The sequence below is a fragment of the Anopheles stephensi genome, unplaced genomic scaffold (assembly GCF_013141755.1).
Source record: "Anopheles stephensi strain Indian unplaced genomic scaffold, UCI_ANSTEP_V1.0 ucontig43, whole genome shotgun sequence".
Taxonomy (NCBI): Eukaryota; Metazoa; Arthropoda; class Insecta; order Diptera; family Culicidae; genus Anopheles; species Anopheles stephensi.
Genome location: NW_023405380.1, coordinates 44,065 through 69,651, shown reverse-complemented (window position 1 = coordinate 69,651; position 25,587 = coordinate 44,065). Strand labels below are relative to the sequence as shown.

General features: G+C 43.0%; 1 protein-coding gene across 13 annotated transcripts; it reads right to left on the bottom strand.

Moving 5' to 3' along the window:
* Window positions 1–9: 9 nt before the first annotated feature.
* LOC118517014 (syntaxin-1A) lies at window positions 10–25,587 on the bottom strand. 13 transcript variants are annotated; one of them, XR_004908228.1, is made up of 11 exons: window positions 25,410–25,563; window positions 23,188–23,826; window positions 18,562–18,570; window positions 12,082–12,262; window positions 11,934–12,007; window positions 11,642–11,825; window positions 11,488–11,561; window positions 11,216–11,353; window positions 9,391–9,501; window positions 3,512–4,893; window positions 10–1,714 (listed from the first exon to the last, which is right to left on the bottom strand). XR_004908228.1 is itself a non-coding variant. In XM_036062857.1 (10 exons), the coding sequence occupies exons 2-10, from the start codon at window positions 23,218–23,220 to the stop codon at window positions 4,816–4,818; spliced, it is 882 nt and encodes a 293-aa protein (XP_035918750.1). In that variant the 5' UTR covers window positions 23,221–23,826; window positions 25,410–25,563; the 3' UTR covers window positions 3,478–4,815. The 13 variants fall into 13 exon arrangements, 9 of the variants coding, with proteins under 9 accessions (XP_035918750.1, XP_035918752.1, XP_035918756.1 ...); XR_004908227.1 differs by lacking the exon at window positions 3,512–4,893 and adding an exon at window positions 1,891–2,413; XR_004908229.1 differs by lacking the exons at window positions 10–1,714; window positions 3,512–4,893 and adding exons at window positions 6,265–6,609; window positions 6,958–7,107.

The window sequence follows — 25,587 nt, the reverse complement described above, 5'->3', positions numbered from 1 at the left end:
TCCTTTTCCTTGCATGAATGCCTATGCAATATAGCGTAGCAACAACACAGGGAGGCATTCAAAAATGCTTCAACGCAAACTGTTCACGTTAACATAACACACAAGTATGCAACCGAGGCCCACGAATCCCACACGTTCCCTGGACGTTCCCTGGGGCGCGTCCCTCTCAACCAACCGTCCACTGTGGCTATATAAATTGACTATTCTCATGTGCACGTGTTTAATTAGATAGAGAGTGAGAGAGTGTAGTTTTTTTTACCTGGAAGCGCATAATTGCACACACAAAATGCAGTTCATTCATGGCGAACCGAATGAAACAAACGTGAACTGTACTAAACGATCCTTGCCGAACGAATCCTTCCCCCCGTGTAATAGTCCTCGTTCCTCGTCAAACGAAAGGGTCAAGATGTCTAGCATCACACACTCTTCTACCTTCTTCCTCCTGCATGGTTGTTATCTGCGAGCTCTGGTGTAAGAATATCATCGGGCCGATATATACCCACATCTACATTTCGCGTGCCTGTGTAAAGATTTTCGATCGCCCTAAACTCTAAAATATACTTTTTTGTTCACTTTCTCCCTCTCTCTCCATCTCTCTCTTAGGTAGTCCTTTGCTAAGTTTGTGTCTTAGTTGTAGATTTTGCGTTGCGTATGTGTCGCCAAGATAGAGAGAGAGAGAGAGGGAAGGACCTTTATCGAATTAATTATTATCACACATTTTCTTGAACATTTTGCGTCATGATGGCACGCCCAATTACTGTTCCGCGACATGGTTGTTCCGCTGTCTTAATTCAAAAACAAACGAACGAAAATAAAAGCGTGCCACTGTGCCTGTGACCCGGAGAGCAGCAGCCGGATATGTGCAAAGTATAAAGATGCATAATCTTTTCCTGTAGCTCCACACACACACACACACGTGTTCGTGCTCTGCAGAGACTGTCTCTCCGGGGGATGCACTTGCAGGAAAATGCAATTGTGGGTCTCCTCTCTCTAGCAGGGTTAGGTGTGATTATCCGCCATCAATAATGAATACATTCCTATCGTTGGTAGCTGCTGCGGCTGTGTGTGGCCGTATTCTTCTGTCATATATGTCTTGTCCTTACCTATTTTCACATTTATTGCCATTGTCGTCATAATACATGTATTCTCTACCGGACATTCCCGAACACCTAACACGTCCCAATGTCTGTTTCATTCGTGAAGAGCAACAAATAGTTTAACAATCGTTAACCATGGCCACCATTTGTCGCACACGCACTCACATCATATATCGTCGTGGGATGGAGCGGGGTTATAATTGATTTGCAAATTTTCGATCCTGCATTCTTCAAGCCGACCTTAACGGAAAAAAATGATCACTTTAACAATAATGCTTCATTTCGCTCGGTTTTGTTGTTTCTGGGTCGCAAACGCAAACGAAAGCCGATTTTCTCAACGTGCTGATGCGCTGTCGACGCTTCGTCATCATCCCCCTGACACCTGGGGATAGGAGGTTTACGCTGCGGATGCGGCCCCCAGATCGTGAGATTGCTTCTCCCCCTGCGTGCCAGTTGTGATTTGCTGGGATGGTGTTTAGGTCATACGTTGAACACGTGTGTTATCAACATTAGGTGTGTTTGGTTGGTTCTGGTTCTTCCGTGTGAGTAACGTTCGGTTGTGGGGTCAGCCACAAATAAATGCACAGGTGCACAAGGGGTCGCGCGGTATACGGTACCTGCAATTGTTACAAGCCGATATGAGAACGATTTTGCCAAAAGGCGGGACAAAGTCCGGAAATTTGCGATGATCGGGGATCGGGTGAAAGGGGAGAAGGACTATCAGTAGATGAATGTGATTTTTTTATGTTGAAAGCGATGTTGTGTATTTGTGATTGTAACAGATTATACTCACTTTAATCGTAAATTGAAGGTAACAGAGTAAATAACATAAATCCAAAAGCATTATTTTCCTATGAACCTATAAAAGAACGTCGGGGTGTGTGGGCCTTTGAACGTTAAAAAAACGGTACCTTTTTGTATGATGCTTTGGTGTACAGCAAACAATCGTTTCTACCCTCACTACCTCTCACTAATTAAAACTTCCCCCTATAATAATGTTCTACTTTCTCTGCTATGTTTTAATGAGCTTGAGTTTGAATTTGAATTACAACAGTGTAGTGTTTCGCCCCTCTTTTAATTCAGTTGTGCTCTCCGTATGACAACCTTCAGCAGCAGAAGAGGTGTGTGTGTGTGTGTTTAATACTAGGTAGCACAACCGAATGAATGAATGTACCCCATTCGACCGCTCGCTCCGTCTTCGAGGAAGGTTGACGCAATATAAGTTCGTTGCTTGCTTAGAAACCGAAGTATCCGGCAATGGTTGATGCAACCACGATCAGCAGAATGGTTAGACATACCAGAATAATGATCTTCTTCTGCTCGGTTCGAAACGGGTCGGATGACGGACGGTAGTTACGGTGGCGACGAAAATGAGCGTGGTGTTGTCACGGTCGGCGCAGGAAAAGAAAGTTTAAGATAACGTATATAGAAACCAAGAATCCATTTGCATTGCTACGTCTACCGTTCACTAGGGACAAGAAAACGTTCAACAACAGAAATATGAACCCCCTTTTTTACCGAAAAACGAACTAAATCACGTTTTGTTTGGTGTTTATGTGTGTGTGTGTCTTTGGCATATCGGTTGCCTTCGCATGTACAATCCAAATTCTACATCGCACTAGTAGTAAATGATAATTATAGTAATAGCGATACGATCACTCCCTTTGCGGGCGTCTCTTTATAGGTACGAAAATGATAAACATAACAATACTAATTAAATAATCATTTTTACACGCATCTAACTTGTATGATCACATTATCCATTGCGCGGTGCGTGTAGTTTTTGCTAAACAAATTTATTTACATTTCACACAACTAGAACGGAAGAACGGTACGGGGATGATATGCACATTCCTCTATGGTACACACACAGACAGACGGTAGTCGAGCTGCAAGCGTCTAGCCGAGTGCAATCGCAATTCCTATCCACGCTGTTCTGAACTCTGTACACCACCCGGACCCGCTCAAAAGGCAAAAGAACACTCACACACTCAAGCCTGTGCGACGTCGTGTGTGATGGAATTTACGTTGTTCGGTTGTCTGTTTTTGCTTTTGCACACTACTACAACTACGGCTGGATATTACTGATATAAGTGCAACACGTATGTTTGGGTTGTTGTCTGGAATATTTCACAATAAGGATTGAACCCACACTTTACCTCAACCACGCACTGTTTTTTTTTAATTGCTTAAACGGTGGGTGTTGACTAAAAATTATAAATAAAAACTTATACCTCCTTCGGTCGACAAAGGACAAAGGATACGGAAACCGGAAAACAAACTTCTTCTCGAAAAACTCAATCAATGTGGTGTCGTGTGATGTAGCAATGGAATCGTGTGTGTGTGTGTGGTTGTGTCGAGTGATAAGGAGAAGGTTGAGTAAATTTGACATTAAAAAACGTGTTATTATGTACCTGTTTACAATTTACACAATATGCAAAAGAGATAGACACTGTTGTGCTGAGGTGGTGAGTATTATGGGAAAATAGGAGCACGTGAAGAGATGTTTGATACTGCTGTTTCTATCTTGATTTGGTTTGTTCTTTGTGGCATCTCTACCCTCCGGTCCGCTGCTGCTGGTTGCTTCTGGCGCTCATCAGCATATATCTATTTAATGTGTTTCGTCCCTCTCTCCCTCTCTCTCTCTCTCTCTTGCATCTCTGTGTATTTCTTCGAATAGTTTTGATTGCAGCGCTTGTTTGATTGCTTTTCGTTCTAACGCGTCTACGGTGTGGCCCCGGGGGGTGGGGGTGAGGGGGAGGGGTGGTGGGTTTGCACTGTCCTTGCAGTGGTGCCGCCTCATAGCGGAAAATCCGTGTACTAGCACAGCGGGTATTCGCGATTTGGTATCGGGTATTTGGCAGGTTTGGCGTCACGCGTTGTAGAAGTAAGCAGCGGATTGACGAATCGGCGACATTCGAAACGAAAGCGCGGGAGCATTCACAACTGGGTGTCTGTTCTGTTTGAATCTGTTTGACAATAGTCGCACATGGCGCCAAAAAAGTGGTACGCCGTTCGTTGACAATCGAGCCTTTGCGACCTGTTGCTGGTATTCGCAGTGTGTCGCCTTAACTGAAACAGGTTACATGCCGTAGCCACACCGTACACGTTTCTTAAAATGTACTTGCTCCGGTCGTGCGCTGTTGTACGCTGGTGAAATGTACCAAATAAACCGAGGGACAAATGAATATTTGGTGGTATGGATATCCGAGCCGGAGTTCCCGTGCGCTCCCCATTTCTCGGATACTCAGTGCCCCGTGCTCGCACTGAATGCATTATAAGAGAATATGCCGCAGGTGAATACTTGAGTGGTTCTCCTTCGTCGTTACGGATCTGCTTGTCACTTGACTGAACAAATTAGCGGTCGAGTTGCTCTACAGGCAACAGTAACAGTGTTTGTTCTCGATAATTGTTGTCTAAAACCAAACCCAAAGGGAAATAATGAACTGCTCGCTTATACTGTCCGTCTTCCACGATTCTTTGTAATAGCGTTTTTGGTCGTTTTCTATTTAATTTTCATTGCATTTGAGAACACCGCTCTTCGGCTGGGTGTATGCCTGTCGCACGTGCAGAATAAATCATTTGTTCGCCGTTTGTGCATTGAGTTTTGTTGCAGTAGATGTTGTTGTTGTTGTTCAGAATCCAACCACGTGGAACGTCGTGTTTGCGTGTGCCGTCGTGCGAAATCCGCGCCTCAATCTTATCTTCGCTCTTTGTTTTACATGAAGTAGCTACTGACGTACGATGCCACAATCAGCCCAAGCACGGTTAAACAGATCAGGATCATAATCTTCTTCTGCAGAGACGGAAGTTGCGTGCAACAACAACACATCAGCGAACCAACCGCATTGCAAAGTTGGTGTTCAGTGTGTGAATTTGTGTGTTTTTGTCGGTGGTGATCGGTGTGTGTGGGGAGAGAGAAACAGTTTTCATTTAGTGACATTATACATTGTATTTTACTTGCCAACCATACGTTTAGTAACCGTGTAACTACCCCAAATAGTTGTACTGTTCTATTCGAACTATAGAGCCAGTTTGAAAAAGTAAAGCACACACGCACTGTAAATTACTTAAGTAAAGAATAACAAACTGTTCAAGGTAGAGTATAACCAAAAAAGACGATAAAAACATACATGCTACACAATTGATTGAGTATAATAACACAACTCGAAGTCATCCATAACAGAGGGGGAATATTAGAGCAAACGTTATAATCGATTTACACAGCAACGATGGTTGGTCGTGGAAACAAAACCAAAATTAAAATTATTTCTCGGGTGTATTTAGCATCCAGCCAATTCCCTGTAACAATACTCTCACTACGTCACATGTCGGTATTGTATTAAAGTTGAATAATTTATTTGTCTTCCATAAAACAGAAAATTGTCCCACATTGAGTTATTAAATGCAATTATTGAACAAAAGAAACATAACTATGGACATGTACGAAGAAGAACGTAAGACACTAGAGTACTGCTAGAAAGCATTAAATACAACAAACAAAAACAACAAACGTACGCTTAATAGTATACTGCTGTACAGCACACAGTAGTAAAGAATACAGGATAACATTTTGAATCATGCACGCTTTCATTCGTCCCCTTTCACACACCAAACGTTTCTGCCTTCTGCCTCTTTGCGTCACCACAAGAAACGACGGCGCGAGCACAGACCGAGCAATGATGGTCTTCTTCTAAGGAACACACGCATAATAATCTTTGGCGTCGTCACGCGGTAGGCAACACTATCAGACGCTGTTTGTTCCAGCACGAATCAAATCCAAGCGAATCAAAACGGGACATCAATCACTGGAAAATGAAAGCCAACCCGCGCTAAATCGAATCCCATCGCTGGGCCGCTGCTTGCTTACAGACAAAGTACTCTATATTGTTCAACATGTATCACTCGACTCTTGGTCGCAGTATCAGCTAAAAGGAGTAACATTATTTAAATCATCCTGCTCGCCCCTTGTATTATGCGGATTATTGGCATCAATAAATAAAACAGTTACAGTAGCTACATTACTCACACCGTACTATGCCATCTATGTATAATGACTTCACCTCGTGGTGAGTCGAAAACCGGCAACACTCCCTCCCCGCTGCAGGTTTGCACTCTAACTCTTCAATGTTTTCGAGCAGCTCAGGAAGTGTTCATAGTGGAGCAGTTATTTTGTTTTGCATGAGTTAGAATTTAGTGTTTATTTTTCTACGTTTGCTTTGAATGCACCAACGCTCGGTAGCTCAACCTTGCCAAAGAACTACAACGGTTGTACGGTTGTTTTACGGTACAACTGTTAACACATTCTAAGCGTTGTTTTCTGACCGTAAATAATAATGCTCGTGATATGTTACAGAGTTTTATGCGTTCCTCTAACGGGAAGTAGTGGCATTTTGTTTTTTGATTCTCGACGCTTTCCTTACATCTATTACACATTACCAAATTACACTAAGAAAATAAGTAACAGAATGATGATCGTTACTAAGAGGCAAACCGCTATCATGATTTTTTTCTGGAAAATAAAGAGAAAACAAAACAAAAATGAGGAAAAGGTACAGCTTTGCAAGGAGAATTCACCGTACTTTTTTTTCTCCCAACACCATTATTAGTAAAGCACTTAGAAACGATAAATGGGCAAGTGGTAGGATTACTTAACAATGTTATTGTTTAAAAAGTTTGCTCATTGCTTGATGAGCTTCAGGGCATGGTTAGACGAACGAAGCCAAATTAAACTTGGTTAACAATGCTTGTGTGAGATTGTGTTCACTCTGCCTCACGTTGATCCACGTTCGAGTTCATCGAATCTTGCCGTTTAACACCTACACTGACACTGACATTACACTACACAGTGAAAACCTACCAAATTGCAATTGGTGAGCACACATCGCTTCTTTCCGATTGTACCGCACTGATGCCTTTGCTTGTGTGGAGTTTACGTTAGATAGATCGCCAAGAATACTACTAATATAATGATCGCTATGAGAACGCAAAGAGCGACCCAGATTTTTTTCTGCAAAATAATAATAAAGAAAATGGTGGGAATAAATGGTTGGAATTAAAGAAACGTGACAGACAAACTGGTACGATCAAGCGGATCCTGAATCCCGAATCCCAGTTCCTGTCACTTCCACAACTAACATTCACACATGAAATTATGGGAACACACACAATGCTCCAAAAACCCAACCGTTAACAGGTACACTGATAAGTAAGCACATCCTTAAGGCAAAACAAAACAAATTGTACAACCGTTTATACTCGCGTGTAACAATTCTCCCTCACGGACACGCACATTACCTTGCCACTTATTCGAAAATGAAATTGTATAAACACAACCACACAAAAAAAGCGAAACAATAGACAGCACGCACACTATTCTTGTCGATATAATCTGTGAACCTTGCCCCATACTTCATCCTCGTATATTGTCCGATAAAAATGCAGTGAACTCTAGCCTCCCAGAGGTGAACAAACTCACAAAAGCTGTAGAATTTCTTATGCGAAGCGACATTTACCACGCAGTTGTTCCGGATGATGATTAATTTCATACCAACGTATCAATGATTAAAAGATGGAAGCCAAGGTAAGGTTTGTGCTGTGGGATGTTGAAGCCCTTGCAGTATCAGAACCAACGAAACTGTGAGATGAATTAGTAACCGCGTTGATGGATCCCCGTTAGTTTCGCAGATCATTCCACGTCAAAAGAGCAAAGAAAGTGTGTTAGTATAGACAGTGTAGACAGTCGATCACTATAAGATCGCTGTAATTAGTTTGCTTAGGTTCAACCAGTACTGTTGTTGTTCGGAAGTGTCTTTCAACCGGCAACGAGCCAACGTACCTTTCTGGCCTTGGCCATATACTTGACGGCTTGGACCAAATCTTGTTGGCCCGTTGTAACGTAGTCCCGACTGTTTTCCACATGGTACTCAATTCGGTCCACCATTTCGCCCTTTCGTCCGAAGCCGACGACAACGACGACGACGATAGCGCACCACCACCACCGGGTTCGTGTCGGACGGGTGCGACAACGCGAGGTTGATGCAGGTTTGAGGTGGAGCGAGACAAGATCCCCATTCCGTCGCCATGGTCGGGGAAATGGGTGCGTTGGGTGGACCACCATTTTTCATCCAGTTTGACAGGGTTGGCGTAGGATTCGCGTTCGTTTTCGAGTACGTGGTGCAAATCGAGGGAGGATTTGGATTTGAAGCGATCCATGGGAGTGGAAGGGCGATGGGATGGGGGGGAAAGAGCGGTTTTGGGGCCGTACGATTGGCCAGGGAGTGTGTGAGTAGTGGTAGTAGTAGTAGTTAAGCGATCACCGTTGTAAGCAGTATAAGCACAATTGCGGGAGGTAGAAGTACAGTGACCGACAGTCGACCCGGATGCGGTGTCGTTGGTGGCATTGAGGTCGCCAGTTTTCCGCGGAGAAGACAAACTCGGCACAACCCACAAAGGGAGAGAAACAAATACAACATTGTAGAGAGATTGCAACGGCAGAATCAGAGGTTCATCGATATTAGCCCGGGAACAGAAACCGAAGCCACGGATTATTCGGTTAGCCAAAAGTGTACAGAGACAATCCAGTACCAGCCAGTAAGAGGGTGCAAAAACCGTTACATTTTCCACCAAACGTAGCGCGTGGTTCGTTTCGAAGTCAGTCGTACGAGTTCGAGGATTTAAGTGTTAATAAACGTGGTAATTAGTCACCCAGTTCCAGTGAAACGGACACACGCACACACATTCATTCAAAATCACATTTGTGTATTCACTCACGCACACACACGTACACACACAAGCACGCGCGGAAAACAGTTCAAAGCAGTATGATGAGACAAGTCAAGCAGGTTTCAAACAATTAGCAAAGTTTAATAGGTTATTGTTACAAGGACAAGTATGCAAATAGATGTAATTAAACACGTGAATTAAGTTACAGATCGAAAGCAAATAAAGCATGCAAGATTATCCACATATAGAAGCCAGTTTTGAAGTGCATTTTGTAACAAAACATAATGTAAGTTATTCCCCCAAGAAAACATTGATGAAAGTAGTATTACATACAAAATACAGGTAGGTCATACAAAGGGAACAGAGCGGGCAAAGGATCGTAATACGGGATTGAACGAGGTTGGGCGGGATTTTTATCATTTGTTTTTATGCCCCAACGGCACAGGAAACAATAATACATCATGATGGTCACAGAGGATGAGGATTTCAACACAAAAACAATGGATGGAAAGAAAGAAAGAGAGAAAAAACACACAACATTAGCGTAAGAGTCAGTGGATTTACTCACCCGGCGGGCTTTGCTTTGATATTTAAGCGCTTTCTTTGTGTCTTGTGTCGCTGTTTGAACATAATCCATTGCATGTTCGACGTGATATTCTATACGATCAATCATTTCACCCTGAAGGAGAAGGAGGTAGTGTTGTTTTGCATGATACTTTGCGTCACGAACTTAACCATACAACCGGTGAATGATTTGGTAATTGGTTTATACTACAAGTGTCTTGCGAATATTATTAATTGCTGGTTGCTGATCATTGCTTGCTTTTGCTTAAATTCATTGCTGATCACACTACAACGCAGGATGTGCGTGTGGGTGGTGAGGGGTTTGGGGGGGGGGGGGGGTGTAGGTTGTTTAGGCCCTGTGGTTTCTTCTGTATGGTTCCACACACAAAAAAAGAGTCAGCCATCGCATCTTTTTTTTACACAAATAGTTTACACAAGTAATCCTGATGATTTAGCTTTCAAGATAGCAAAAGAGATGGCTAGCTTAATGATAAACACACATACAGAGAGCAAGAGAGAGAGAGACAGAGAGAGACAGAGAGAGTGCTCCAAGGTCAAGTGAATCGGAGGGAATGCAACAATTGTTCACAACAATACAAACACTGATGTTCCTTCGAACAAACATAGATATTACGGGGGAAACACAACATTTACATAGACGCTTTTCGTTTCAGGGTATCCACAGTTCAAGATTACTGGTAGACTAGCGTTAGGTTTGATCTAAAATTACAAGATACTGAAGTATGGCAGGTGAAAATAGACAGGAAGAGTGATAGCAAGAGACAAAACACAGAATTTACATCTATCCATCATCTATCGAATGCATTACGCAGCAATAACTCAAAAAACATTCAAATGAAAACAGACCATCGAATCTGTTTCCAAATTAGCACACAAACGTGGAACGTGAGCCCTTCCATCTCATTTCCATCAGAATCATTTCAGTCTGGTTATTCGTTTCATTATCAGCACGTTCGTGAGTTAGCAAGAACTATCCGTCGATGATACTCGGGCGTGTTTGGGGATCGTTATAGTCGCACTTTCGCTTCTCATCATTCTAGCAGCTCCTTAGCCTCCAAAGTAGCGCTTGAGGATCAACGCAAAGTCCTTCTTGTCCGCTGAAGCACGGTGTGCAACAGTTTAACAAACATTTCTGCATCTGCAACTGAGGGCTGTATGCGACAACACCGTCGAACCGGTTTAAAGTTCCACGGTGTTGGAACAGCCATCAGGTGGATAACGGGGAACTCTTCAAATTACGAGAAAAGCGTTCAATATACTCATTTTATAAATGCTTTAAAAATTGTGAACTAAACGATACAATCTTCTATCCTGTATGTGTCTGTAGTAAAGTTAGAATTGGAAAGGAACGAAACCAAAAATCTGTCAAAGGTGCTGTACTTAAAAAGAGTTTCTTAAAAGTAATGTTCATGCTATATATGGTTCACGAATCGAAAACAAAAATCACTTTTTTACCATTTACCACCTTTTTTTTTTTTTTTGTTGGTTACTTTTTAAACAAACAAAAAACTTCTTTTGGTAACAAGAAAAAAATAAATCCAAAGACACAAGGACCGAGAATTTGATATTGATTATGTCTCAACACTGATGGAGTTTAGCGATAGATGTAACTCATAAGGAGAATCCTGAATCATAGTAAAATTAATACTATTACAAGTGATTTCGTGGAGAGACTCGGAGATTCTACAATGAGCATACGCGCTTCGTCGCGTTCAATACGAACTGAAATCTATTGTGACACGGTGGTATACACACATCACACGAGCAAGGGTGCTAAGTAAGCCATGCATAGAAAATGTCCACCTTACCTGACTTTCAACCAACATAGCCATATCCATGAACATGTCATGCAGTTCCCTAATTGAATTTTCCAATTTTATAATATCTGCATGTCGAGCTTCGATATCGGCCAGAGTTTGCTTGGCTTGCTGAGTCTCCATGATGATCTACAAGCAGGATCGGCGCGTGCGCGAGAGCGAGAGAGCAAGATATTCCGGTTAGAATTGAAAACATTAGACAGCTGGACTGTGGGCTGTTTCCAGCACACTTCCGACCAAAACTAAAGGATCAGATCGTTTACCCCCTGCGTGAAGACGGCCGAATTGCCCTGCTCCAACATTTCCTCAAGTTCTTCGTTTGTAGTCGCTCTACCCGCTGCAAAGAGACGGTTGCAAAACAGTGCGCTATGGTTACAACATATCCGGTTCCGGGTTCGCATCATCTTTGCCACTAACTAATTTCCAGTTGTCGTTGTATTCTTCCTTTGCAACGCTCTCGGTAGTCCGTCTGGGTCCGGTTGTACTCCGTCATGACCTCGACAAACTTGCGCGACAGAGCCGAATGTTGCGTTTTTCGTATCCTTAGATCGGCATTCGACTTGCTCTGCTGCTCTTCCTGTTCAATGTTTTGCTCGATACCCTGTGGGTGTGTGTGTGTGTGCAGAAATAGGCGATTAGGCGATGCAAACCGTTTCCAACGAACCATAAGTGACGACCGATCGGGCTCGTCCGGCCATCGCTTCCATACCTTAAGCTTCCCTCTTACTCTGTTGGCAGTTTTTTTAATGTCGGCCATGAGGTCTTCAAGTTCCTGTTTGGTTTCTGCAACAAAGAGAAGGATTTGGTGGTCAGGTTAACACTTTCGCGTAAACGCAGCAAAAGGGCAGCAAACTTACTCTCATCTGACTGTGGGGCCGACAGGATGGCACTGTGTTTTTTCTTCACTTCCTCGACATTAGCCTGAATTTTGTCGATCATCATCCGTATCTCTTCCACCTCTTTGAAGAAATCTTCCATGAAGCTGCCCTCCACCGGCACAGCCACATCCTCAGGCATATCCTCATCATCGCTCTGTGCCTATTATACCGTAGACAAAAATATACGAAACAAATGCATTTATGTATTTGCACCTTACAATGGGCGTTGCAAACATTGTACACGTTAACTGGTATAAGAGTACAGCATCATACTACCAAAAGAATAGAATAAAATGCATCATAAACCGAGAGAATCAAAAATTAAAAGTTTTTTTTTTCACAAACGGGCAAGCATTCCCCAGGTTAGCCGAAACCGAACAGCGGGTACAACAAGATCGGAGAAGTTATTTTAAAACACAGCAGAGACGGTATATTGATCTCCAAAATCAATATCTTAAGAAAGATCAACCGCTGCTACGAAAGACTCTTTGAAACATATTAGAGATTGTTTAAAATACGCACATTAAAAGTGATTTAACCAGGCCGTATAACTAACAGATGCAGCAGTGAAGTACATCCTGCTCGGCGTTCAATCGATATTTCATGCCATGAGTCACCATTATCATTAAAAAGACATCCAAACTCTATCTTGCTGGCACATTTGAATCGAAAACATCGTTCAATTTTAGATCCAGCTTTAGCAACATTCGGCACATCATATAACACCACACAAAACATGTATAGTCCAACGAAGTGCGTCCGCCCTGCCCTACAGCAGCGTCTACTCTCGTGCAATAAAACCGCACCCATCGGATGCAGCACATTGCAGAAGGCAGTTTTCAAACGGTCGGTCCCCGTACGGGATGCGGGGCCCGATATTTACATTCAACGTTCAACGTCCCCTCTAGCCTTTTGCTGACGCCTACAACATAATAATCAGCGAGCGTGCGTGAGGGCGTTCATCAGCGATCTATAAGAGGAGGTTTCTTTCATTGTTCCCGAGCCTCTAAAGAGTCATGCGCGCAAACGGTTTGCAAAACTTGCTACCATGCTTGCGTGTTACGGGCAGCGTGACAAAAAGAGAGATGCCGAACGGGATGGATCCGCAAATGTCATCGCGTTCTACCGCCTACGTCGGACACAAAAAAGCCACCAAAGCGCCCGAGAGTGGTTATGAGCCACCAGACGCCTCCATCGTGTTAAGGCATGGTACGTTTTGTTATTTAACATAACCCTAGCTTGTGTCGTACTAGATCTATGTAAGGAAAATTATTTACTTATTTAACATTAAAAACGAGCGCACATCATCTCTTTACAAAATATGTATAATTGAGTGCCGTAAAACGTGCAGAAATCCACCATAGCCATATCCTATGCTTTCACCGAAGATGCATTAATCGATGACGTCAATAAAACAGATCAGTTTATGCGTCGGGTATGGGGTACGCGGACTTACTCTTATGACGTCGGTCGGTTTGACAAACAATATCTGCTTTCCAAACCACGTCAGTGACCATATCAGTTGTCACCCACACACTGTACTGCTTTCACCATGCAATTTTCACCAACAGCAGGCCATAGATAACAAAATCTACTATCGACATTGATAAACATCAAACAAAATGTAACGTGCACTCAAACGCAATCGTTTTTTTTTTTTCGTTTACAAGGTAGCCCATCAAATCGCCGACACCATCCAATCCTTCCTACAAAGTACCAGGCGTCTCCATTGAACTGTGTTTCAAATGATTTCGTGTTTCCCTATTCAACTATAGGCGCTGAGTGGAGTGTGCACATAAATTTAATACTTGAACAACAAGCGATCGAACACGTTTGGTGTTGGATTTTATCAATTGTCCGAATTCCGAAAGCTTTTGGCAGCAAACCACATACACACACACACACACACAAGCCAATCTTGTTGAATCCGGCATGGATGGTTACATGTTTCTATCTTTGGCTTCTTTTGTCGGCCTGTGTAATAAACTGTTACACACACAAAAAAAGCTGATTCTTTTCATTCGATGCATAGTGATAAAGCATCCTCTATTAATAGCTGGCATACAAAAATGCTGCGCTGTTTGTTTCCCCTCTTTCGTTCCCGTTTTATCTCCGGCCTAGAGCTAGCGGTACAGCAGCAGCATCAGCAGCAGCAGCAAGTAGGCGAGAACTGAGAGAAACAATTTTAGAGATCAGCTTAATATTTTATGAGCTGCCACTCTTTGCCAGCCAGCAACATTTTGCATCGTTTGTTTGTTGCACGCCTTTCCGGTTCAAAGAAAAGACTCGACATCAAGGACTCGGTGTCCGACGACGCCGAACGACGAAGCGGAACAGAAAATTAATTTCATTCATGCTGCACCATGGAAGTGGAGCGTGCACGTTGCACAAAAATTGCAGCATGCATTGACAATAAATTTGATATAAAGCTACCTCTCCCAAATGAGACTTGGTCGAGCTGAGGTTATGAGGAACATTTTTAAAGCGCCAAGCACGTAACATTAGATAAATCGGCGTGCTAGCAAGCCAGTTAGCGTTCCGTTGCCGAGGCCGTATCGTACGAAATTAAGTCGCACAATCGAAGGTATTCATTCCGTCGTCGGTCAGGGCGCATTCATCTTCCCACGGTATGACACCGGAGATATATATGCGGGCACAAGAGAGCACAACGATTAAATTGTTTTCGCATGACGATGACCGGGCAAATTATGTGGGAGCTTGATCTACTGAAGCTGCGTGTATGGCGGACAATAAAACATAAGAACACTTGATGCACTCGATTGGTTCTTGGTTAAATTTACCGATGACGAATGCTGCAACAAACTTGAGCATCGTTTCGTTGTTGGATAAATATCATTTATGTAAATTTAATTTATCATTCAACAGGCTTATAACAAGGGCATTACGTTTGGCCCTCGCCCTCGCTTGCCTTAAACTGTTGCATGGAAGCATTTTTCCTACTTATAAGTATAAACAATGCCGAGCGTCAGGTGGAAAAGCTTCAAATAAAACCGTGTCCGTTTTAAACCTCTCGCCATAGCTTTCCCACCACGTGATATGGCGGCGGGTGGTGTGTCATTGTGAAGTTTCGTTTTTTTCTCGCTTTTTTGCTTCAGTAGTGTTTCCATTGCAATTACAACCAAATTCTGCTTCGTGCGTGAAACCAAACACCCAAACACGTATGTGTGAAATAAAGAGAGAAACGGAGAGATCGAGAGAGAGTGTGCAAGAGAATCGAAAACCATTCAGCCCATTGAGAGAATGTTGGCGTTCAAGTTCCACCTTTGCAATTAACCTCATAACCAAGTAATCGACCTCCTCCTCTACAACGCCACGGTACGCGGTCGTCGGTATCTACGCCAAGACATGAACATCACACGCGCACACACAGACACACAAAATAAGCGACAACAACCCGTCGAGAGTTTTTTCCGGCTTCAAATTTCCAATCCCTCCCACACCAATATGCGTGGTGTGATGATGACCATAAAGAAAAACTCCCCCGTGCCGTTTCACACGCACACACCACAACATTGTCAGCAACATCATCATGAACGACCGAAAAACCAGGTTCCCGAGATGCCAGTGCGCATGATCGCTGACGCGGACGAGTGTTGCAGACCAATTTCGCTTCCTCACACACACCAAGACACGCTATGCTATCGTCCTTCCGCCCACCGATCCATAACGCATTGCGGTATTCCTGACCACGGCAAAAAAGGGGATCCTTGTGCCTTTCTTTTTGTCCTTTTTGAGATTTGGGGGGGCATGAAATGCATGGTGGTCTCGCTACGTCATGCGATAAGAGAACCGACCCGACCAAAACCCGGGTGATTTTAGCAGAAAATAGAGGTTGGGGAAATATATTTTACCAGCTAGAATTCCGTCAGACTGGATCGATCGGATTCGCCACTACCAGGTCGGCAAGAGAAAGTGGCAAATGATCGGAAGAGTGCCGCCAACGGTAGACGCAAAATCACTCCGAGAGAGAGAGTTTCCGTACGATCTTGAACTTTGTTCGCCCTTGACCGCTTCGTGGCAATATTGCCAGCAGATCGGGAAAAAGCGATCCGAATTTTTGGCCACAATAAACCAATAACTCTTTACTCTCTCTCTCTCTCTCTCTCGCTCTCCCGAAATACAACATGTTCCTGTTCGATAAAACGTCAATAAATCAATTAATATCATCTACAACACGGGGGCACCATATAGGACTCGTGGTGGAAAAGGCATATAGACACGTAAAGAGTGCAAATTACATCAAGGGCATCAGTAAGGTCGTTCGTCTGTATACACGGAACACATGCAAGCAGAATGAGCTAGCTCTCGGTGTAGGAACACCAACGCCACTCGCTACCAGTATGGTAGAAGTGTTAAATGCACACGACGTTCGTTCGATCACACTTAGCACTCAAGCGAGGGTATTTTAGCCTAACGCAACAAATCTTACAAACAAACACTGATTCGCTCACATGCAACAAGCGAAAACTTCACAGCAATAATAAATACGGCCGGTATTTCCCGTGATACATCCAACAATCATCGATCCCTTTAACATCAAAGCCACGCGGACGGCCAACCGACCGGCAGCTCTAACTGATTATTATTGAGCGAGTTTTGCGAGTGAGTCTCCTCTAGCCAAGTTCGCTATTCGCTGCCCTTTTTAAGATGTGCTCCGTTTATCAGGCACGGAGTCGCGGTGATATGGCCGGCATAGAGGTGTATTATTGTTCCGTATCATCAACACACTGACTGTTGGCATTTGCAAAAATCGCCTCCAAGTCGCTTATCTCGCTTTCGTCTGGCAACGTTTAGGTTTGTTTTATTATTTGATTTATTTTTTGGAACACACACACACACGAGTAACGCACCCTCCAACATCCAGTGTTTGAGGTTATCTCATCAAAAAAGCCCTCCCGCCCATATTCATTACACTATTGCCCGTCGGGTGTGCAAACAACATGTGTCCTTCTTACTTTCCTACGATTGTGCTCGTACGTTTTGCGTCGTGGTGATATGGGCTCAAGATAGCGCTTCAACGGACAACGGACTGGCTGGCTACACGATGATATGAATTCTATCAGTGTGTTCTACACGCCGCGTAATCTGTTCCAAACAATATCCAGTCATTCGGGAGCGTTGCTTTTTAACAACTGATGACTCACATGCCCGCAGCGCAGCAGCAAGTTCGACCGTGTGACTGGTTCGAAAGTGTCGCTTCAATCAACAACCAAAACTAAGCTGTGAGCTCACACTACATGGTGGTGCTAAGTGAGACACGTACACTGAAAGTGTGGACCCATAGACGACTGCAGTTCAAGGTTTGCTGGTCGTGCATCTCACGCGGGTTAATAATCCAAAAAAGGAAGACGTTACTCACACTGGTTCAATCACCCGGCGTTACCGAGCAAGACCGAGCGGCCTATATGAGTCACCTGTACATACAACACAATTGATTCAACCGTTTAAGCAAATTGAGCACGAATTCATTTTTGAGAAACATATTTACATCACCATTAAGTCACTGATCGATATTATATTTGCATGTTTCAGTTGGGGCTACACTCGTTTCGAGATTAGATTACTACTTTTAGTTTATGCAGGACTGCAAATATAATTAACCAATTTTTCATTAATTTCAAACCCTTCATGTGACCGCATTTTGCTACCACTAACGGCCTTTTTGCATCAAATACGAGCTCTATGAACTTGACGAGATCTATCCCTTGTACAGTGCTTAAGCCTCCATCATGGTCTCCTAATGATAATAGCACCGGACAACCAAGCGGGTAATAAGTTTTTAGGCTTTCCACATGGCGTGGGAGATCGAAATTCAGATGAAGAGATGGCGTTGATACTTCCGCCATAAACCGTAACAGGTAGCGGAGATTTCTGCAGAAGGCCACGGTCACAATAATTATGTAGTTTAAACGCATAACAGGCTATCGAATGCTTGATAAACCAAAGGTATACATTTCCCACCAAAAAAAATCAGATTTTGATAGATTGCTTTTGAAAATTATTTGAAATTTAAGTACTTAACAATATTTAAAGTTTTTCAGCGACAATAGAAAGGGCATGCACAATATCGTATACCAGGCAAACACATCATTAAACGAAAAACGGAAGCAACAGCTCATAAACTCACCTGCACGCAACACTTAACATAAATAGAATGTGCAAAGAAAATGTATCACGAACAAAGCATAAACAAAAGTTAAACAAAATCATTTTCCTTCCGACATCGACCATCTCCTTTGTCAACCGCAAGAGATAATATTCACTCACAACAGAGTATGGTTCCCAATGAAATCAGCATTTTCAAGCCTTAGCATGCAAAACGGAGGGGGGGGGGGGGAGTGGACGGATCAAAACGGAACAAAACCAAGGGAAGCAAGATTAAGAAAGAAAGAAAAAGGAACGGTTAATCGGTAGCAACAATATATCGAAAGAACTAACCTCTATATCCTTTAGTTATTTATTCACATTGTACAATACAGTGGTGATGACGGGGGTTTGATTGGTTTTTTTTTTGTTTGTTTTATCATTATCATTTTTGTTTTCCATTAGTTTGCACAACAAAACACATCCACAAAACCACAAACGATTACACACATTCAGATGGACACGATAGCAGGAAGATGATTCATATTTGGTGGTATTGGTGGTGGTGGTGGTGGTGGTGGTTGATGGTTCATTTTGCAGTACAGGTAGAAGTAGTAGTAGGAGTAGTAGTAGTAGTAGTTACAGTAGTAGTAGTAGTAGTGGTAGTAGTAGTAGTTACAGTAGTAGTAGAGAAGGTAGTTGTTGCAAATATATGATGATGATGGTGGTGGTGGTGGTAGTAGTAGTAGTAGTAGAAGTAGAAGAATACAGAAATAGTTATGAAAATAGAAAATAAAAAAAAAACATTTATTTGTACATTTATTTACAACAGTTATCAAATACGGGGCTGGTTACAAATGACAGATAATACTGCTAAGATTAGCTAAGATAGAGATTTAAATTATAAAATAAAAAAAAAAACAATAGCACGATGTAATACATAACAGACGACTATGGCGCTACAACTACAAACATGACAATCGATGCATATTGTATTCAGTTATAGATGAATCAAGTTATATAGATCAACGCAAAACAGTGGATGTTACTTCGTTCTATCCCGAAACTACTCAGAGAGGGAATATCTGGTGTAATTCTGCAATCATAGGTGCTGGATATCAAACGTCAATCTAATTTAGTTAGTTATTAGTAACACGCGCTCTTCAGTAGAATGTCTGTGGCATTACGCGATAAACACAGGTTCCTTGAGTGCTTACAAAATGCTTAAGACAATAAAGGAACACCGAAGGTAATATTCTATCTGATCAGTTTTCTACTTCTTCTTGTGTCAAGGACCTGTTTGAACATGGTGGCCATATAATAGCTTACTGGAGTTATTCATTCATTTTGGAACGGTCCGGTGGTCGAGACGACAGCAGCACCGGTCTTCAGACTGCAGGAACAGGGTACAAATCCCATCCAGACCACAGACCGCCTTACCGTACGAAGGACTGACTATACAGCCCAGCTACGGGTAAAAGCAAGTCACAGAAAGCTTTGTCACAGAATGATTTAAGGCGTTAGTCTTAAATTTTTAAATCAGTACAACACTCATTCCATCCGAAGTACGTTCGTCTACAACGACCAACATATACATTTAAACAACGATATAAGGCACAACAATTTACACCAAACATTTGATACACATAAAATAACACAGATACACAACAAGAAAACACACATAAATCCACATAATCAGCACATTTATACAGTACGCTAACTACTATTCAACCGAGGATTGGAAGAGACAATAGAATGGCCAGCAAAGCAGGATATGGCTCAATGGTTCATAATTTCTTAGATAATTGTATCTCACCCAAAGTTAACTAGCTATGCACGAAACACATAATGCTTTAAGCGATTCGTGAACCAGCTTTATGCAACCCGTTTGCCCTTCAGCTAGAGCTGCAGTCGCTAATTTACTAGCTTTTCAAATTAAATCTTACATCAATTTGCCCTTAAAAATGCTGCATATGACTAAAGCAAATATCTCTTTATGCAACCAAACTCGTCAACTCGTTGCTTGAGCAAGTGATGTTTGTACCACAACCGCGACAACTCTGATCGAAGTTGCAAACTTGACCAATGTCGCCCTCACATTTTCTTCTTCATTGCATTAGTGTTTTAAGCAGCACCAAATTTGGCAAACGTCTGGCTAAACAAAAAAGTGATTAGCAGTGGAATATGCATGTTTCTGGTTGGCGAACAGCTCGTGTCGTCTGGCGAACGCTCGCAGACTTCAGCGCTAGTGCCTCAACTTCACATATCCTTACGGGTCGAGGAAAAAGAACGAAAAGCACACAGGACTGAGTCAATTGATTCCTTCAGTAAGTTCATTCGAACACATTGGCAAAAGTGTAAGGAGAACGGGAACGAACGCTTTTTCTGCAGTATTTTCCGCCTCGCACTACGCACACACACACGAGAAAAGCAATGCCTTAATGGATCCTGCTATCTCAGTTCCTCTCTGGTGGGAAATATCCTTATCATGAGAGACTGGGCAGCAAAGCAAAGGTGCCAGCGTGGTTTAATGTTGCGTTCATTTTGTGAATTTTCGCCGACGATGCTGCGGCAGTATACGCGTGACGGGAACACGAACATCTCCTCCACTTTCTGCGACTTTGGTCATACTCTTCGTCTCTAACTTCCTGCTCCTTCTGTCTCTTCACTTTGAGATGTGCTTTTCTTCGTCTTCATACCTTCCCCTTCAATACAACACAGCAACACTGTGCGCAGTCGCAAGCACAACACAACACGAAGAGACGACAGTGGTGTGCTTTTTAACGAACGGATGTACTTCTTCTCATAACAGAATTTATTCTTTTGCTTGCAACAATTAAAATTTCATTCTTTTGTGCCCAATTTTTCGATCTACTCATTTTCCTTGCTTTCCTCCTTTTCCCCTAAGCCTTTTCTTTTACAAGTTATCTCGTTTTAACTTTAGTTATTGTTATCCCTTTTAAAAGAAGCCAATTAAAATGAAATTTACTTTTGCAGATGGGAACTACTTATGATTCTACTTATGATTTACTTAAACAGGATAAATGATCAACACATACTTTCAAACAGTCCTTTCCATAAAGAACAGGAAAACCATTTTCAAACAATTGTCCATTCATTTCTTGTACAGACAGTATATTAAGAATATATACTTCAACAGGTCCTTCATGGCACAACTTTCCAATGGGATAATGCACAACACATCTTATCTTATCATATTGAAGTTAAAAAAGATTTTTTTTAACTGTAATATAAAAGACTACATGTCCGCCGTCATTTAAGTCCATAGTTACATTTGGAGGACAAACGTAGCTATTAAAACGAATCCTTTTTTCAAGAAATTCAGAAAAAAACAACATCCCATTGATAAGTGGGAGAGAATAATTGATCGTTCGTTCCACGGCGCGGTTGTGAGAATACAAACACGGCATGATTCACCTTTTTCATTCATGAACTACTCTAGGTACAGTGTAACAGCCACCACGACCAGAAGCTGAAAGGGAGAGGGGGGCGTGTAAGAGAGCGAGAGAAATAGAGAGCGAGATGAAGGGTATCCTAGTATCCGGAACGACATTCTAGACGTTTTACATCACCGGTTGAAAACAAAAAAATAAATACTTTCGTCGCATGCTACCATCAAACAGCATGCATCTTCAACCGCCGGATAACTGTTGCGGAACTCTCCAGGACCATTTTATTAGTTGTTGATCGATCTAAGCCGACCTAATCGGACTATTTCTGCCATTCACAAACGAATTGACTATTGTTTGAAAAATTAATACACCAAAGGGAACAAAAGTCGTATCGGTATTACCCCGATTCAACCACATGGCCAATTCGCGGAAAAGCGTCCACTCACATGAACGCTCTCTTACTGAGCTGCCAGCCAACATTAAAATAAGTATCCAGATAAAAATGAAAGAAATCCCATTTGCTCGCTCCCATGTCCTCTCGCGTTCCCAAGAGCTAATGGTTTGCACGCGTCCCACGTGCGTCTTGCGGCTTCCTGCTGACGTCCTGAGCCCAACAAGAGGCTCCTTCAAGAAGAGCAAATCCATTGAAAAGGGGATTCTCGATGAACTCTCGCATTTGCAAGAGCAACCAACCATTCCCGTGCGCTACGCTACTAAACGCGTTCATCGAGATGCACATTACCAGGAATGGATATATGAGACGTTAGTTCCCCTGGGTTATGAGGCTTGGTTTGTGCAAAAACTACTGTGTGCGTGTGTGTTTTTGTGCTACTATTTTTCGCAACCATTTTCCACTTCCTGCCAGTGTTGGAAAACTCTGAGCGAGAGATGGAGAGATAGCGAGAGAGAGAGAGCAAGCCTCCAGGCCAGCCTGCCAACGCACACACACACACGCTCATGCCACGATCGGCCTTTTGCGTGAGCGAAGCACACAAAAACCCAACGCAACAGCATGGCACAGCAGTAGCAGCAGAATAGCGCATTCTCACGCCGCCAAGTGGTAGATATGTTTTCGGGGAAAAAAGGAAGAGTTTCTTCACCGAATCCTGTGTGTCACACGAGTCCCATTCCTTACCCCCCTCCCAGTAGTAGTATTCGGGTGGGGTCGATTTTCGATCCGATCCCTAGGAACAAAATTCTTAGCACGATGATGAACACACCGCGACGAATGAACACTTCCTTCTATCAGATTGACATTTAACTCCGAGCACCTATGGAATTTTTTGTTGGTTGGCTAGAGCAAACCGTGCTAGGGTTAAAATTAAATACAAATAAAAGACTAGGTTTTACTCATACTACTAATGTGGACATGGGAAAAAATCATAATATGAGCTCGTGAAAACTTATCACGAAAATTCTATTCTTTAAATGCACTGAATGGTCTTTTTTTTGGTTTCGAACGAGTGTGGGTATGGTGTAACTTAAGCATTGCTAAAAGTGGTAAATTAAAGGTCTAAAGTAACTAATATGCGCTAAATATGCGGATAAAAACTGAAGGAAGACTTACCGCTTGCAAGGCTGCTAATCTGTCCTTCGTCATTTTGACCGCTTCTTATCGCCGGTGGCTCCCTCTACGCACTTCCTGTAAGGGTATGCTGTACACCGTGTATGTGTACGGGGCGTAAATATGTTGGTGTATGGATCTATGTGTATGAATGTGTGTGTCGGTATGTCCGTCTGCTTGTCCTCTACTCTCTGTTTCAAAATGCTCCTTCGCGGATGTTTGCGATGATTTTTTTTTCCTTTTTTTTTCGTTGAAAACCAATAAACTTATACCGCGACGATGCCGAAGAAAATGTGTCGTGGGTTTCCTCTCCAACACACTTCACCGCTACTTCCGCTACTCCACCACCACAGACAGAGATGCCGCCACCGGACAAGAGTCACCCTTTTACCCGACTACTTCGATCGATCGACGGTCGCGCTCTATTTTCCCGTTTGGTTGATGAGGCGGTAGCAAAACGGTTCGGCCGAACGGGCTATGGCGAAGGATATTAGAGGAGAAGGTGCAACCGCTTGGGATCCTCGGCAGATTAATATTTGCTCGTCGTCTCTATAGCCCCGGTCACGCTAACTGTTAGCACCGCCTTCAAACCTTCAACACTCTTTCGTACCACTTTTCACCACTGCACCTACAACAACACGGCTGCTGAGAAGATAGATAGATAAGAATCAGGCTACTATGTGAGTAGAGAGCGGGTAACTACTACTATCATTCGATTCGACCACTGCACATGATGGTTGGCGGCACACCCTACAGCACTGCTCTTAGTAGGCTTTTGCTGCTGTTGCATTGTTATGTTCGGTGACCAGTTTTCCAGCGGCACGAAACAGCACCCACCATATCTCTCTGCGTCAATGGCGCACACAGACTCGCCGCACTCACATACACACAGACACTCACTGTGCACGAAACGAAAGGGCAGCTTCACCCTCGCGACTGACCCACAAAAAGGAAGGAAGAAGAAACTTCAGCGGGCAGCACTGCCTGTGCGAAGGTGTTGCCATGAAGTGACCCCGACGTCTAGAAGGGGTGTGCCCTTTCCATCGTGCTCGATTGCTTCTTTTTCTGGTCGGAAAATGACTGGAACACTAGTGTTTTCCGCGAAACAATACGCCACACTAAAAGGCTGCACTATTACAACATAATTGTGATAATTTCAGGCCCGTCCCGGCGCAGAAAAGAAGACGGGCGGTACGCAGGTCGAATCGAAGAAAGGGTCTCTGATTTTAGTAGCTTCCGGACTGCTGGCTGATCACTCCCAGCAGCAGTGCGTCATCGCCGTGACTCGCTTTGGATTTCCTCAGGTTTGAATTTTCGCTACTAAAAACACATTAGATTTGCTCCGATTTCGCACCGATGCTGATGATGGTGCTGCTAGCTATCTATATCATCTTACGGCTGCACTACAGTATCTAACAATCGCCCGCGACACACAGGGGCTTCGGTGGAAAAACGAACTTCTTTTGTTGAAAATCGATATCTTCACGCGACGACGACACCACGCGTACTCGTCGAACGAACTGCTCGAATGTCGTAATGCAGCATTATCAAGTGTTTTTCTCTGCCCCAAGTGAGTCTGCGTGTGCGACATTGCAGGGTTGGCCTCCCTGTACCGATTTCCATGCTTGGGAAAGTGCTTCCACATGACCGCGAATCGATGGCGTATTGCTTAAAATTTCGCCAAGTGTGATTCTATATAGATTCTATATGAAACAATAAGAACCAATCTTTCTAAATGCAAACTGAATTATTCACATTTATCAGTTATACGACGTTCACTAAACTTAACAATCAAAACAATAACAATTTCCATATCAAAAACATAAAAATAACACTATGTCGATACGTGAGTAACCCTGCATCCTGCGTAAAGTGAGTCGAGCAATTCTCACTTTTTCTCAGCGCTCGCTCTGCCTGCCGCACTCTCTCTCTCTCTCTCTCTCTCTCACGCTCTCACATTCACGTTAATTCACGCCACCAACCAACACAGACAATTGTCCCGCACGTATATGGAGGAAAAATTTAGCAACAAATCGCGAGCAATTATCGATTTTTTCCTAAAACTACTCTACGACACACACGCACACACTGGCAACCACGTTGCGTACGGCTTTCGACTAGGAAGAAGCGCTGGAGCGAAGCCTATGCCAAGGAATTAGTCATCGGACAACGCAGAGTCGCTTTTCATGAAACTTGCACACTATCTTCCACACGATTTCACTCACATACACGATTATAACGTTCACCAACTATTCACATTTCACACGGAAGCGCGGATTATTCACCTAACAAACCTTTAAACGCGGAAACATTAACTTTTCATGCTACCATTTCCACTGTACCACTTTTTAAGGCCTTGGCCGAGCGCATACCTACACACAAGCAAAGCAACATTTTGACAGC

What these genes read in the sequence shown, in the direction of transcription:
- LOC118517014 (XM_036062857.1), bottom strand. Translation starts at nt 23,220, where the DNA reads ATGACGAAGGACAGATTAGCAGCCTTGCAAGCG. An exon ending in CGGCCGTCTTCACGCAGGGG is followed by an intron (nt 11,354 to 11,487) that starts GTAAACGATCTG and finishes TCCTGCTTGTAG; the next exon opens with ATCATCATGGAGACTCAGCA. An exon ending in ATCAAAGCAAAGCCCGCCGG is followed by an intron (nt 4,894 to 9,390) that starts GTGAGTAAATCC and finishes CCGTCTCTGCAG; the next exon opens with AAGAAGATTATGATCCTGAT.